Source organism: Tiliqua scincoides, chromosome 1, assembly GCF_035046505.1.
Source record: "Tiliqua scincoides isolate rTilSci1 chromosome 1, rTilSci1.hap2, whole genome shotgun sequence".
Lineage (NCBI taxonomy): Eukaryota > Metazoa > Chordata > Lepidosauria > Squamata > Scincidae > Tiliqua > Tiliqua scincoides.
Genome location: NC_089821.1, coordinates 173,125,767 through 173,141,993, shown reverse-complemented (window position 1 = coordinate 173,141,993; position 16,227 = coordinate 173,125,767). Strand labels below are relative to the sequence as shown.

Genomic DNA, 16,227 nt, shown 5'->3' with positions numbered 1-16,227 from the left:
AAGCCATTTTGGATGTGGAAAGGAATTGTTAAAAAGGAAAAATAAAATATGATGTAAAACATTAATCTTTCCTGTAACAAATTGCTTTAAGCAACCTGTAATTTAGACCAACTCCTGTCTTATTTCCTGTAGTTTACTTTCTCATGATTGGATGGTATCAAATATACCACATTTTGCAAAATACAAACCCACAGATATTCTATTGGGTTTTATCCAATGGCATCTTTGAAATGTTACAAACATATTCCAGCAAAAATAATATACCTCCAGGATGCACACACCATTGTCCAAAAGAAACAATTTACACATGTGTAAAACAACCACCCACACAGGTGGAGTTCTTAGATTTTGGTCACTGAAGCTCTGATAGCGGTCAGTTAAACTGACCAGTAGCTTCCTTTGTCTGTTGCAAGAACCTCAACAAGACAAGCCCTAGAGAAAATGCTTCTTCGGCACTTGTTCAACCTGCAATCTGAAAGACAACCATAGAAAGCAAATTCCACAGGATTCAGCACAATTTACAACAAAGTAAACATGCACAGGGTCAGGCTGTTACATCAGTGTAACATCAGCAATGTAAACAGCTTCCTTTAACTGGAGTTTACAACCATGTTGTTTATTCCAATTTCTTTTCAAACAGTGTGGCTAAAAGGGCATTCTGACTGACACCCACAAATCAGCAAGATACACTATCCAAAGAGGTTGAGAGACTCCCGCTTTGAGTGTTTAATTTGAAAAAGATAGTCTAGGACTTAGACTCTAGGACGTAAAGAATAGCTCTGCAACCACCAAAACGTTTAATATAAAATTAGCAATATCCACACAAACATACAAACACACCTGTTGCCATGTGGCTTTCTGCAAAACCCACACTGCTTACTAGGCACCCAGAGACTTTTGTTTTCACTGGGAGACAGGTGTTCTGAGCTCTCTCGTTTTATAGTTGATATATTATCTGGAATGAACAAAGGTGGCTCATCAACTGAAAGGCTTCGGCTGCTTCTCCTCTGTCGAGGCTGAAAACCCTTCTCTAATTTTTTGAGTTTCAGTTTTTCTCTCTCGTCCTCTTTCAAGTGATCAACAGGTACTCCTGTGGAATCCTTTTTTACTCCTTCTTCCTTAATGCAATGATTTGTTTTTGGAACTTGATGTTTCTGTAACTGCTTTTGGTTGGATTGTGGCAATTGCCCTTGTTTGAGATGCACAGCTCCAGGGACTAGATGTGAGGTTTCTTTGGAGCCAGCATGATGGCCATGAGATTTGTCATTTCCTTTCTCTGTTGATGATTTCCGTGCCTGTGCTGGGATCTGGACACGTGGAATGCTTTTCCCCAATACATGGGGCTGCTTCTTCTTTAGGGCCACTGCAGAGTCACAGCTCTGGGCCTTCACATCCTTATCAGAATGTTTTTTCTTAACTTTGACAGGCTTATGGAAATGTTGAAGATTCACTTGCTCCTCTGCATGGCGTTTCAGACTTAGGGAGGACTGGCTGCGAACACCTGGAAGAACTGGCATTTTAGAGTGTACATCTTGGCTTACAGAAGCTAGTTTTTGTTGAGTGGCTGTAATTTTGTTTTGCTTCGACTTAATATGTTTGGGCTTCACATTTTTTACACATTTGGATGAAGTGCTAGTATGCTCACCTTTCTGGAGCTCTGGGGTCTTGTGCTCTCCTACACTCACAATCGCAGCCTGCTGGTGTGCAGCTTGGCCTGGAATGTTTTGAGTAGTACCACCTTCTAAAGTACTACTTTCTGTTTTGGCAAAAGTGGTATTGCTACTTTCTGAACCATTCTGATCAAGTCCTGAGCTATCTAAAGGAAGACTATTTTTTGATGCAGTCTTTTTAGGGTCATCTGAAAGCTCTTGTTTATCTTCATCTGGCAATGTAATTTTATGAGCTATGTCCCCACTAGGCTGTAAGCCTGAATTGCATTCAGGATTGCCACCCACAAAGTTGGATGGAACGGCAAGAGTTTCCTGAATTGCGCTTGCATTCTTATAACGTGTAGCAACAAGGGGAATATCAGCAATTCCAGTTTCCTTGGTTTTGTCATCCATCATAGTTTCATTCAGCCCTTCTACAGTTTTACAGTCTGCCTTTTCTTCTGAAGACATTTCAGAAGTTACTTTATTAGCCATAGTTTCATTCCCTTCATTTCTAGCTAGACTATTATCTTGTACTTGATTCGTTTCCGCATAAGCAGAAACTGGCAATCCGGGTGCAACACTACCACATCCACTTTCTACAACATCTGTCCCACTTTCTTTTTCTTTAGTAGGAAAACTGGTCCCCGGTAAGTGAGGAGAGTTTCCCAATTCGTGAGATGCTTCAACTATCGCTGCCTGATTGGGAACACTATGTTCAGTATTTGCTTTTACTTCATCCGACTTTGAAGAGCAAGTAACCCATTCTGAATTACTGGGAGAAGGTGATACTTCTGCTGCCTCTTCCCTTTGGCAAGGTTCATTACCACTCTGTCCGACCTCCTTTGGATGCTCTGCTGCATTACTAGTTTCCTGTTTAGTCTGTCCTTTATCCTGTTGTTTCAGTCCTCCCTTTTGGGCAGAACCAGACTTTACAGTCAATTTCTTAGCATTAACAGATGGTGAAACATTTGAGCGCTTAGCTAGTGTGCTTTGCCGCAGACTTCTTCCCGGTTCTATGAAAAGGAAAAAATGAAATGATTAGAATTTTTCATCATTCATTGAACAGTAAAGGACTAAAAGAATAAAGTTATTTAAGTGAACTTTGAAAAAAGTCAATAGTTCAGTTATATGTTGAATATTTGGGGGATTTGTTGGACATGTGTTGAATGCAACACATGTCCAAGGAAGTTAGGATATAAAAATTAATTCATGAAATTCTAAGTAGAATGTCTTTACAAGTTATAAACAGCAAACATGAAGTTATGCTCTCTAAGATTTCAGTCACTGAAATAGGAACACTACTTTAGAATCTTACATCATAGTAGGAGTGAGCTGCCAGTCAACTGACTGCTTAGTTAACCACAAATATTCCATGAGGCTGAGAATGCTACTGCAGATGGCAACTTATTTTAACAACTGTCTTTAAAAACGGATTATTTTTTTTAAAAAAAGTTAATAAGCTTTGCTTTATTTATCTCTTTTATTAAAAATCCATTTAAATTTTGCTTATTTATTAAAAAAACTGTTGTACTTTAGGCCAGTGGTGGTCCTGGCCTCTCTGACACCAGGACTGCAAAATGAGACACCCCCCAATGAGGAAAACGCCACCACCCGCACTGGTCACATTTGTAGGCCTTCTGATGGCTGGAGAGGCCCTCAAAAGGTTTTCTAAGGCCTCTGGAAAGCCTCAGAAAGGTACTTCTGGTATTTCTGCATGTGGCCTCTCCAGTCCTCAGAAAACCAATCAGTGGGGGGAGCAGAACGGAACCAGGTGGCACGGCTGGGGGGCCAGCGCCCCCCCAGTCCCAGCCGTGCTGCCTGGGAGCACTTGTACCCATGGACCCCCCCCCAGTACGCCAATACTTTAAGCTGACTTTTGTGCTCCAACATGAAAACCAAACAGAAGTATTGCCCAGCAAATTATTCACATTTACAGAAACCGAATACTATATCGTTAACAAGTTATAATTCACAATAATTTTAAACAGTCAGTTTCACTCTTTCACAATGAATTATTTTTATAATTAACCTAAGCAATTATTATGCTGGATAATTATGTATCTTTTCTGTCTTGATAAAAAAAAGTTACAATTTACAAATACCTAACCAGTACTTCACTGTTTTTCTGCTGATCAATCTCCTTCTTCTTGACCTGGTGAAATCAGCTGCTCAGGAGAAGATCCCAGAGCAGGGCTTCTCCAAATGACTAACAAAAGGACAGACTCATGCAGAGGTCAGGCACCTAAGGTTGCAATCCTATCCACACCTACTCAGGAGTAAGCCCCACTGACTACAATGGGACTTACTTCTGAGTAGACATGCACAGGATTAGACTCTTACCCACGGGCAGCCCAATTCTAATTTGAACTGGAACAGGGAGGACAGCTGGTCTGCACTGTATCCAGGAACAAGTTTCAGGCAGTCAGGGGCTCAGCCAGGGGCAAAGGGAAACTTCCCCTTACCCTGGAGAGAGCTAATGAAGTACCAATGGGGTTACTTGGATCTGTGCCACCTCAGGAGGTAGCACAAATCTGATTAGCCCAGGAATTCCCTGGGCTGCCTGGAAACAGGGTTAGCATCCAGCATAACGGCTGAATCCTGACCCCACCTCCCGTCCACCCTCTCCCACCCCAAAATACCTCCCGTCCCACACACACCCAGATCCCTGTGCTGATCAAGCTTGGCCAACACAAACTCACCCTCCCCAGAGCCCACGTCGGCATGGGGAAGCCGGCTCACCTCTGTGTGCTGACCTTTCTTCCCCTGGAGTGGTGCAAAAGCACTTGACAACACTTTTGCAACACTCCTGGGCTGATGTGAGGGACTTGCATTAGCCCAGGGCACAGTTTGGATTGCGCCCTTAAGATTTTAACAAGTCAAACACAACATGTTTGACTTGTTCTAGGCTAGAAATGAGCCTAGAAACAATTAATGAGCCACTGCAGATCAACAACTCTGGAGTAATAAGCTTTGCAAACTGGAAATTTGACAATAATTCAGGGAAGTATTCTGCATCAGTTGAAGTTTCTAAATATTTTTCAGTTACATGTAGAACTTATTCAAGTAATCAAGTCTGGATGTGACCAATATATGCATGACAGTGGTCAGATATGCCTTCACCAGGAAGAGCTGCAGCTGACACAGTGGCCAAACTTGTGGGAACATACTCAGAGTTATGGACACTACACAAACTTCTGGGAACAACAAGTGCAGGAATACCACCAAACTAGGTCCTTCAGTAGGAGTGCTACTCTGTCCAGAAAACACTGTATAGATGGAACCTGTTTATCCGTGGATTTTTCATCCACAGATCTGGCTTAAAGCGGGTCCCTCGAACCTGCACTGAGTGAGATTCGGTTCCATCTGAGCCCTCCAAAGAAGCCGCTCTCTAGTCCCTTCTGGAGGATTTTCTGAAGCCCACAAAGGCAGCGTGAGTTCACCTGCTGCCTCTGTGGGCTTCAGAATGGCCTGGAGAGGTGAAAAATGCCACTTCTGGTTTCAAACCAGCTTCAGAAAGCCCTCCAGAGGGGAATGTAGCACAGCATTGGTCCCCTTTGGAGCAAGAGAGGGACAGAAAATTGCAGCTTTGATTAGCCACAATTTTCAGTATCAGCAAAGAGTCCAAGAACAGATCCCTGGTGATACAAAGGCCCCACCTGTATATTCATCCCCAATTACCTTTCCTACTGACCAAAAGCACATCTGTCTCATCTAAATACTAACAATATTAAATTATTTGACATTATTTGAGTGCATTCACTCAACAAGCAGACAAGATTTACACAAACATACAGCAAATTACACAAAATGTCCCAACCACGAACATGCACTTTATCTGAATACTACCTTGCGTCATTAAGCGTGGAGACTTCCTTGGTGATTTCATTGAAGTTCCATCCATTTGGTCCCTCAAATTCCTGTTAGGTGAAAGATCACCTTCACCAATGGATCTTCGGGCAGCTTCTTTAACTCCTTCATCCACAATTTCATCAAGTCCAACAACTAAAAAACAAACAAAAAATAACTAAACCTTTAAAAAGCACCATTTAAGACTGTGGTGTCTTGAAAATAACTGGGAAACTTAAGACTAGCTAAAAGAAAGTAAGGAATAGTGGGGAGGTAGGCAATATTAAAAGCAAGATTTGGAAGCATGATGTACAAATTTCCTAGAGGATAGTAAAACAAGCAGTCATCCAGAGCAGTATTTTTCTGATATACGGTCCTTGACAAAGAGTCATAGCCACTTTTAATGGACTCACATTTTATTGATTTGCCACAGGAAGTTCTCAGTTCTTAAAGGATCAGCTGTCCCCTCACTGTCCCTTCCCACCTAAGAGAAAGAGAATTTAACAATGGAAAGAGCTGATCCAAAAAGTGACAATCTATATAATTTTAGTCATCTGCTATTAAATTTTTACCCCAGAACATGTTAGCTGGCCCAACTCTGCAATATATTATGCACCTGATCTTCCAGCCATGGTCTGATATCCACAGCCAAAGGCTACAATACTATGACAACATACTGGGCGTATGCCCCAGTGAAATGTACATTGAAATAAACATGCACAAGATCAGGCTTTGTGCTATATTTCCAGTCCTCACTAAGGCTACTTCACATATGAAGGTCTATGCCAGGCCTATATAACCTACAGATCACTAAAGCACATTCAGTTTACTAGCCATGCATTGCCAGATGTCATGACCTTTCTGTTTTTTTGCAGTCCCAAGACAGAAGCAAACAACACACAAGGTTTAGCAATCCTCTGGTAGTCACCACACATGGTCAGAGGATCACCAACTGTGCAGACCTGCTATATCCCATCAACTGTGAAGTGATGCTTCCATGTTTTATTTTGCTTTTATGTCAACATACTTGGATTATTTTGTGTAGAAATAGCACATGTGCAAAGTAGCCCTAACCTGTGCAGAATCAACACACAAGCAAACAGCCTAACCCCATACTAATAAATATCTTCCATTGCCCTTCACAGATTAAAAAACAAAAACACCTTTTATGACAGAGTATTAATTCCGTACTCATTTACTCTGAAGATCAGAGCAAATATGCACTCCCAGAAAAGATTTTGACTACTTTTAAAAGACACAATCAAAATGGGTTGTTCAAACTCTTTTTTTCCCATCTACATTCCATTTTCCTCCTGGTTTGCAATTTAGGGAGCTTTACTACATAATCTATGAAGTATAAATCTGGTAAAAGAAAAAGCTCACACCCCCCCTTCAAAAAATAAAAAAGGACTAAAGCAGGCACGAAAATTCCAGATTGGCAATTTTTAAATCTTAATCTTTCTCCATTTTTTCTTCCCATTACAAGGAACAAAACTGTAAGGGGTAATGTTGAAAATTTTTCAGACAGCACCAGAAGAAAATCTGATTCATGTTAGCATCTTCTCACTTCCACTTTAAAATCTTATTTAAGTTTTCATGGCAGATAATTTGCTTGCAAGTTGCAATATTCAGTGTCTCCCATCAGTTCTAAAATAAAGGCTTTTGGAAAACATCTCTACAAGAGCTTTCATAGTGAGTCATTTATATATGTAGCAAAAAACATATAACTGCTTCCTTGAGACAAAAAATTTATTTAGGTAGGTGACTTCCAAGACTCATTGTTGAATCTGCTCAGAAACACATACATGCTGGTAAGATTTGGAGAAAATGAATAAAATGTTTTGTAATTATTTGCGAAGCTGAATTAATGTATGACAGTTTACCACTGTGATTAAAGGAATTTTGCAAAAATACTTCTACATTTTCTCTACAATTCTACTGTTACTAATGTATAAGATAACTTCAGAACAATTCCATCAATTTTAATCTACATTACAAATCACCAACAGGCAGACTCCAAGCTGAAAATGACTGCCTGAGATGCAATTTGCTCTCTACTTGCAAAACCTCCCTCCCTCCCCCACCTTCCTCTCTGACTTCTGGAAATTTGGGGGTTTGGGGGGAGAAGATTTGGGGGGAGTGGAAGGGAAAAAAACAAGAAAGGCATACAAAGAAAGAATTATCTCCTAAGCTAGAGACATTTTAGAGCCATAAATACAATATTTCTTTCAGAAAAAGAAACATATAAAAATTTTAAAGGAGAGAAGGGCAAGAAGCTAGTGAATGCTGGAAATGAAACAACAGAGAGCTTGCAGTTTTGAAAGAAATGGTCATTATCTGCCATTGATTTTTAAGCAGGGAAAGGGGCCTTAACTATGCTTCAGATCAACTGGTTATAGAACAGGAAGAGATGCAAAGAATGTTGAATTGCCTGACAATGGTGACAACATTATTAAATTTACTACTGTACAAGAAGAAAACCACCCAGAAAATTCAAGAGTCATAATTCATTTCAAAAAAGGAGGAATTTCTAGAAACAGACACTTTTTTTTTTAAAAGGTGCAAGATATCGCCAACAGGAAACTTGAGAGGTTATTTAAATTCACTATAAATAAGACTTCACATACATTAGGAAAACAACACATATCCCAAAGGATGCCAACTTCATTATGTAACAGTGCAATCCTATGCATGCCTACTTAGAAGTAAGTCCCACCAACTACAATGTGACTTATCCCAAAAGTGTGTGTAGCAGCAGTTCCCAAAGTTTGCATGGGAAGTGGCACCTCCCTAAGTATTTCTGGTGGTGGGGAGAGAGAGACTGCAGTGATGGTGCTTCCAGGACTGTGCCACTGCTGCACAAAAAAGGGGGTTCTCTCACCAAGGTTCCTATGGTCTTTTGGAGAGTGCATGGGGTTCACTGCCCCCTCTGCACTCAGAATGGCTACCTGCAGTGATTGCAACCCACTTCCCAAAAACTGGAAGTGGGTAGCAATCACTGCAGGAAGTCGTTCTGAGGTGGAAGGAAACCTGCAGAAGGGACCACGGGCCCCACACACCCTCCAGAGGGCCATAGCGACTCCTGGTGAGAACAATTCCTTTTTGACAATCCTGGAAGCACTGTTGCTGCAGACACAACACCCCATAAGGAGGTAGCTAACTTTTCTCCCTGGCTGGGATGTCGCAACGCCCCAGTCTGGGAAACACTGGTGCATGCACACTTAACTGGGATAAAGCGCCACTGAATTAACTGAGTAAACATGCACTGTAAGTAAAGAATCTCTTTGTTAAAAAAACTTCCTTTTAAAAATTGAGACTCTCCCAGATGAGCAGAAAGAGCAAACACTAACAAGCATGCTGTAAACTAATAAAGGAAAGCCAAGAAGTTTAAGCAAATTACAAAAGACAGTAAAATTTAAATATAGTAATACTTCCTATACTACTGTTTCATTATAGCACTCCTGGACACAACATTTACACTTGTAAAGAAAAACATTATTTTGAAAAAAGGTTAAAATTCATAATACTATTTTAAAAATTGGTGTAGGGAATTTGGTGCAGCTATCTGCACTGTACTTTCAGCCAAGTACAAACTGAGTATTCTGTGGAGCATGGAGGCAATGACAGCATTGTATTCCAGCCACTGCAGGGTCAATCATTTGCCACTATAAAATCTTTGGGAAAGGAAATTGCCTTGCCTGCCATTTATCCTAGATGCTTTCTTCAAGAAGCCTGTATTTCCCAAGGATGAGTCACTACCTGGCTCATTATCCTGGTAGAAGCTCTTCCTATCATCTTCCACCACCACCTTGCAGGAGGAGTGATGGCAGTGGTGGTCATTATGCAGCACACTCCAACATAATGCACAGGGGAGTACAGTGCTGTGAATACATCAACTTTAGAACAGTGTTATAATTACCTCCTATAGTTCTATTTCCACACAGAGCTCTGTTTTCCAGGAAGATATCAGGAGGCATGACTATATCAGAAGCAGCAAACTAGCTAGATATACAGTGAAATCATTATAAGGCAATGTAAACAGAACAATGAACAAGACTGCAGAGAAGCTGGAAAAATACACTGCAGAAATGCTCATGTGAACCAGTAGTTTCAAAGAATTAATATGAAGTACCTGTACTGACAAATACAGCTGACTAAAGAGAATCAAGGGCCCAATCCTATTCAACTTTCCAGCGCTGACACAGCTGTGCCAATGGGGCCTGCATTGCAACCTGCAGTGGAGGAACAGTCTTGGAGGCCTTCTCAAGAGAAAGGGGCATTTGTTCCCTTACCTCAGGGCTGCACTGAGGCTGCATCAGCACTGGAAAGTTGGAAAGGACTGGGCCCTAAATTTTGTGACAGTTTTAAATGTACTGTAACAAGACCCCAGAGCTAAATGCTAATCACTCAACATATATTTAAATCTCAAATTGTAAAGCCATTGGTCTTTTAACTAAATTATATTAACATATCTCCTTATATTGAGGAGTTTAGGATGGGTGGAATGAGGGAGGATCAAAAAGCTGCATACCTATCATCCTAAATTCTAAAGTCCCAAGTATACTGGTGACAATACAAAAGATAGAGAGCTTTCCAGAGACACCTAACTAGCCACTTTTGGAGACAGAAGAGTAAACTAGGATGATCTTTTGTTAAGGAACGGAGAACCAGATTGGGTGAGAGTTGGAGGAATCTAGGAGTAGATATTCGAGGGGAGGGGGCGCAAGGGAAAGGAAATATATGTTAATCACCCCTCCCCCTTGCACAAACAAGGTTGGCGCAAGAACACAGCCCTGCTTCACTCCGCTTCGGATGTCAAAGGGGTCTGATGTGGAGCCATCGAAATCCCTAGCATGTATGCACTGCTGAAACAGAGACGCCTGCGTTGGCTTGGTCATGTTGTGAGAATGGATGATGGCCGGATCCCAAAGGATCTTCTCTATGGAGAACTCGTGCAAGGAAAGCGCCCTACAGGTAGACCACAGCTGCCATACAAGGACATCTGCAAGAGGGATCTGAAGGCCTTAGGTGTGGACCTCAACGGGTGGGAAACCCTGGCCTCTGAGCAGCCCGCTTGGAGGCAGGCTGTGCAGCATGGCCTTTCCCAGTTTGAAGAGACACTTGGCCAACAGTCTGAGGCAAAGAGGCAAAGAAGAAAGGCCCATAGCCAGGGAGACAGACCAGGGACAGACTGCACTTGCTTCCGGTGTGGAAGGGATTGTCACTCCCGAATCGGCCTTTTCAGCCACACTAGACGCTGTTCCAGAACCACCATTCAGAGCGCGATACCATAGTCTTTCAAGACTGAAGGTTGCCAACAACAACTTGCACAAACAGAACTGCTTCCATAAAACAGAAGCAGCATTTAAGATACAACTCATATATCTTGAAAATTATGACTATTACTGAATAAATACAATTAGCTATTCCTGCTTACTGTAAGTAGGCCTAAGTATACATAAATTAAATAATCACACATTCTTCCTCCAGTTACCATATAATTCCTATGCAGGGAAGGGGAGGAATGAAAGTAGTCTACTTTCCCTTGAGTCTATTTCCAGGATACAAACCCCATGGGACAGAGACGTGTCCTTTTTCTACATGAATTCCATGAACATTGTTGGTGCTATATATACAACCACTACCACCAATTACATCTCACTGGTTCGCAAGCAAATATGGACAACCTAGGAACATAATCGAAAACTTTTGGACATGCACTCCCCATGTGCTGCACAAAATAAAAAACATCACTCTTGGTTTGAAGTCACATGTTTTTTTACTCTAAGAATCGGCCTCAGCTCAGCAGAGACTGCAGACGCATGTGCATGGCCTCTGCTGGGCTCAGAAAACCCTCCGGAAGCAAAGGGAGCTCTACTCCCCTCGGCTCCAGAGGGTAAGGGGGTGTTCGCTCATATCTGTAATTTCACTTATCCCGGGGGGAGGGGTTCCAAAATTGGAACCCCCACAGATACGGAGCACACCTGTATTTCCAAAGTCTGTTAAATCAAGATCCATTAAATCAAAGTTCACTGTACAGTATTTGGATACCACAGAATACAACAGTTCGCTGCACCATCTCCAAGGCATTTCCATTTTTAAATTTTATAAACATACCAAAATACCTGTATTAAAATTGTATCTTTGAGGTTATACATTAAACAAAATGATGTATATTAAGTACATTTAGGTTGGATAAGAATTGCAGGACCACTGTATAAACCTGTCTGGCTCTTAAGGTGAGCCACAGAGGGTCTGAGCAAAAGTGCAACTAGTGGCTAACAGGGAAAGAGCCTTTTTGATACTATTGCCATGCCTATTAAACTCCTCTCCTAGAAGGGTTATGCTGACTAACTTTCTTTTCCACTTTAAAACAAAGGATGAAGACCTTTTTATTCCTGAAAACTTTGATCAAACTCAGTTTTATACCAGATGCTATTTATTCTGCTATTGCTATGATTTTTTATTCAGAATGCATTTTATTATTGCCTTTATGGTTTATATTTGTTTTACATTTTACAAGCTGCTTTTAAATGTTTAAAAAGAAAAGCAGCATACAGAAAATAAATTGAAAATTTTCCCCCAAATCCCTATTTTACAGGGAGAGGGGATTCTTCTGCAGCTTCAATTTTTCCAGAAATAGTGCATCTCTAGCCCCAAGCACATCAGAGAGTTAAATATTATGTAGTCCTCAGGCTTCACAGGTATCACTGATTCTGTTTGGGAAATTTTAAAACTGCTATGACCAAATATTTTAATGTTTTTAATTAAAAAATCAACATGAACAACTTCATGCGGAAGAAGTAGAGTGAGGAGTCAATTTGCAGGTTAAACATAAGATCAAATTTCTTCCCACAAAATTTGCTATAGTCATGACCAACACAGGAAAATTAGAATTTAGTATAGCTAGTACAGATTTCAAGTAACATTTACTAACCATTTTCAAAGTTTTCAATTGTCTAAAGAAGCAACACTATATTATTTTATATCAACAAGTGTCACATACCAAAATCTTAAGAATATCTACATACCACTTTTCAACAAGAAAATGTTCAAAACAGTTCACATACCAAAATGCGCCAAAAATGGCCGCCGCTGCATCCAGCATGCTCCAGGCAATCGCCACCACCTCCTCAGGAGAAGGGGACTTTCGTTCCCTTCCCCCGGGTAAACCGACTAGCCCTGCAATGGGGCTACTCGATTCCATGACGACCCGAAGGTTAGCATATAATGAAGAGCCTCCGCTCCCTCCCCGGCACACCTCCTCCTAGCCCTCCCTCTGCCATGGAACACCTCCTCCCCACCTCCCCTCATGCCCTCACCTACCTCTCTGCTGCCTGGTGGTCCATGCAACTGCCGAGCAGCAGAACTCTGGTGCTCCAGCAGAGCACTAGTGCTAGGGCCAGCAAACATGCTTACGGCACGTTTGCAACAGTGCACACCAGCGGTGAGCTGGCACACAGTGCACAAGTTTGGACTCTGAGTAAGTCCAGACCTCTCTTCAGAACAACAGTATTTACTATATGTTTAACATCCCCAATCAATCTTTATTCTCTCTCTCTCTCTCTCTCTCTCTCTCTCTCTCTCTGTGTGTGTGTGTGTGTGTGTGTGTGTGTGTGTGAACATATACTCTGATGAAATTCATGTTCATTAGTATTCTGAACACGTCGTTAGTATTCTGTTCTATTTCTCAGTTATAATCATGGTCATGAAGTTCCTCCTGTTTTATCTGCATTAACAGTAAGATACACAGTAACAGCAAGAAGAGAATCTTGAATTGTTTTTGCAAAAGTTATACTGCCTAAAACAACCAAGGAGCAACAGTAGAAGACTACAGAATTTCAGTAAACCAAATGGGGGTCTTATTCATGTATTATTTATCATTTTAAAGAACCACCACAGAATGACACAATCTTATAATAAAAGTACTAAACATAGTAGGTACTCCAAACAAGACAATTGTACAGTATTGTAACATAAAAGGCAATCTCCAGAGACACTTCCTACACTGAGACACAAATCACTAGACCAAAACAATCTAAAGGGATTCATATCCAATCTCCTGACCAAACTTTTCAACAAAAAAGTAACAAAGCTTCCTTAATCAAACCAAGAATACATTTTGAAATAAAAGAGTCTAAACACTTCTGCTTTTTTTAAATACTCATGGCAGATTTAATATTATCCAAAACAATCCCTAGTTTGGATAAATACTACTTGAAAATAATCCTAACCATGCCTGCCTATATCTCCTAAACTCCTATCATGGTTAATTCAGGAAAAATGAGGAACAGCTAATGGTTCAACCTTGGACTCAAAGTCATGAAGCAAAGCAAAAAAGGAGAATCATGCTTTCAGAGCAATAAAAGGAGAACACTAAATACTGCTCTATTTAAAAGGGTAGACTTAAAAATATTAAGAGTTACCTGTTGAACAAGGCATCTGGAAATTGGGATCAGTGCTATCCAAAACAGGCAAACAGAACTGAGCACTTGCAGATCCTAGCATAGGGTCCTTATCACTGAGCATGTTCTTCAGCGAATCCTCTAAGACATTTTGATTTGTACTAAAATCCTCACAGACTTCATTCTCCAGGTTGGATTCTAGAAATAGGGCATCATCTAAGTGTTCAGTAGGAATTAAATGGTTAAAAGTATCAACTATATCCATGAAGACTCCTGTGTGTCTTTAATTCCTATAGAAAGACAAGAAAAATACCATAAGAAAAAATGATAAGCTAAAAATTATAAATTACCTAAAAAAATTCTTAACAGATTTGATCCGAATTATTACTGCCTTGTATGGTTCCTTGAGAGTTGTATTTGTTAAATTAAACTATGAACAGCTACACTTTCAACAAGAAATTAAGCAATATACTTAGGTTTTGTGCATTGAACACAACAGCCAAACAGATCTGGAAATCCCAATATCTCTGATGCATAGGGAACACAATTTACAAGAGAAAAGTGACAGCTCAACCTTCCACACACAGAGAGACTTGATACTGCAAACACCTGTCTAGAAATTCTAAGGAACCATGGAGTGAGGGAGAGTTAGAAGGGAAAAAACAGCGGAAGAAGAGGTTGAACCACCCTCCTGTTTCTCCCTTTTCCCCACTTCTTCTCTCCTAGCCAAGCTTTCAAGACATGTCAGCTATGTCAAATGGGGGAAAGCAGTAGGAGACACTATTGCATGTATTGCGCCTTCTTCCCTGTAAACAGAATCCTCCCTATTTCTGCTCATGCAATGAAGTAGCAGCAGCCAGAGTTCCCAGACCCATGTTTGCACCAAAAAGCATAACTTTAACCCTATGCAACCTTAAAAAACAAAATTTAAAATTCAGATCTCAATGGCCCTTCCACATTTTACCAGATGACAGCTAATATTTTCAGTTGCCACTCAAGCTGACCAAGTTGCACATTAACATGAAAAGCTATGCCCAGCAGGGAGAATCAATACCTCAGTTCATGCCAAGATCTGCCACTGTAATCTAAGAGTCATCATTTAACCTCTTTCCTTTGCTGCACACTATTTCTAGATAAACAACTGAAAAATTAATTCACCTTAACCCTATTATCATTAAATGCACAAAGAGAAGGAACAGACTCTATCTGTAATAGACTGTATCTAAGATAAATGTATGTCAATAGGGGCCAATAAAGTTCTTCACAACCAAGCTACAACTTTAAAATGAGACTCATTTCAAAATTAGCATTTTTATCTAAACACATCATTATAAAAAGCTGGCTTTTGAGTTAAGATAGATAACAGCAAGAAGTTTGAGGACAGCTGTATGTTGACATTACTAGTCAACATTCAGTGGTCCTCAAACTTCTTGCTGTTGGCTGTCTCTCTTAATGGAAATGTACAAAAGAAAGGTGTGTGCCTTCTAATCTTAGGCTTTAACAAACTTTCCCCTTGTCAGGAAACTGTTGTTTCATGTTCTCCAGCATTGGCATTACAGCTTTTAAGGTACCTTGCTGTAAAAGCTTCAGGTGAGAATAGTTGACCTCCTTAGTGGGAGGATAAATTCCTTAGAGAATGAACTCTTTCCTCCTTTCTGATGGATGAGATCTCAGAGAGTTATTCTCACTTCTATATTGTAAGTAGACACTCTTAACTTGTATTCCTACATACCTTGATTGTAGATAAGTCCTTTCTTTGTAATTTTACATAGGTTTATAGATTTTAATAAGTTTTCAATTTTTCCTTATATGTTTCTTTAGAGGTATTTGAGAGTTTTACCCCTTCCCCTTATAGAGGTTGTTGTGAGAAGATTAAAGGAAAGTCTTTAATTACCTCTATATCATAGGAAGAGGGATTTTGCCCAGGGAATCCCTCTAGTGATCCTGATTCTTAGGCTGTGGACAGCAGAGTAGCTGCCAAGGGGGTTTCCTCAAATAATTGAGAAGAAGGGGGTACTGGGGGGAGAGCGAAGACCAGAGATTAGGCATCCCTACCTGAAATAGTGTGAAATCCCAGAAGCATCCCCTGCCCAGATCCTGACACCTTACTGAGTGAATTTTCTTTTGTAAAATCTCCACAATATGATCCATATGAAGCCAGGGGAACAACTGATTTCATGGCCTTCATGTTTTAACAAGAAAGCTGCTTTCTAAGCAAACAATTATTATTAATTTAGCTGATACTACCCCTCAATCAGAGTTGCAATACTCATAAAGACCAACTGGTTGTCTGAATCCACCAATCATCAGGATATAATACAATT

The 16,227-nt window shown here is 40.5% G+C and overlaps 1 protein-coding gene across 1 annotated transcript in view; it reads right to left on the bottom strand.

Annotated features, from left to right (window-relative positions):
• Positions 1–16,227, bottom strand: part of PHF3 (PHD finger protein 3) — a 60,075-nt gene that overhangs the window by 32,164 nt on the left and 11,684 nt on the right. The window contains exons 2-4 of the mRNA XM_066612422.1: positions 13,925–14,193; positions 5,499–5,654; positions 841–2,665 (exon numbers count right to left, since the gene is read on the bottom strand). Coding sequence (XP_066468519.1) covers positions 841–2,665; positions 5,499–5,654; positions 13,925–14,168 — 2,225 coding nt within the window. The 5' untranslated portion in view covers positions 14,169–14,193. The remainder of the gene's footprint in view (positions 1–840; positions 2,666–5,498; positions 5,655–13,924; positions 14,194–16,227) is intronic.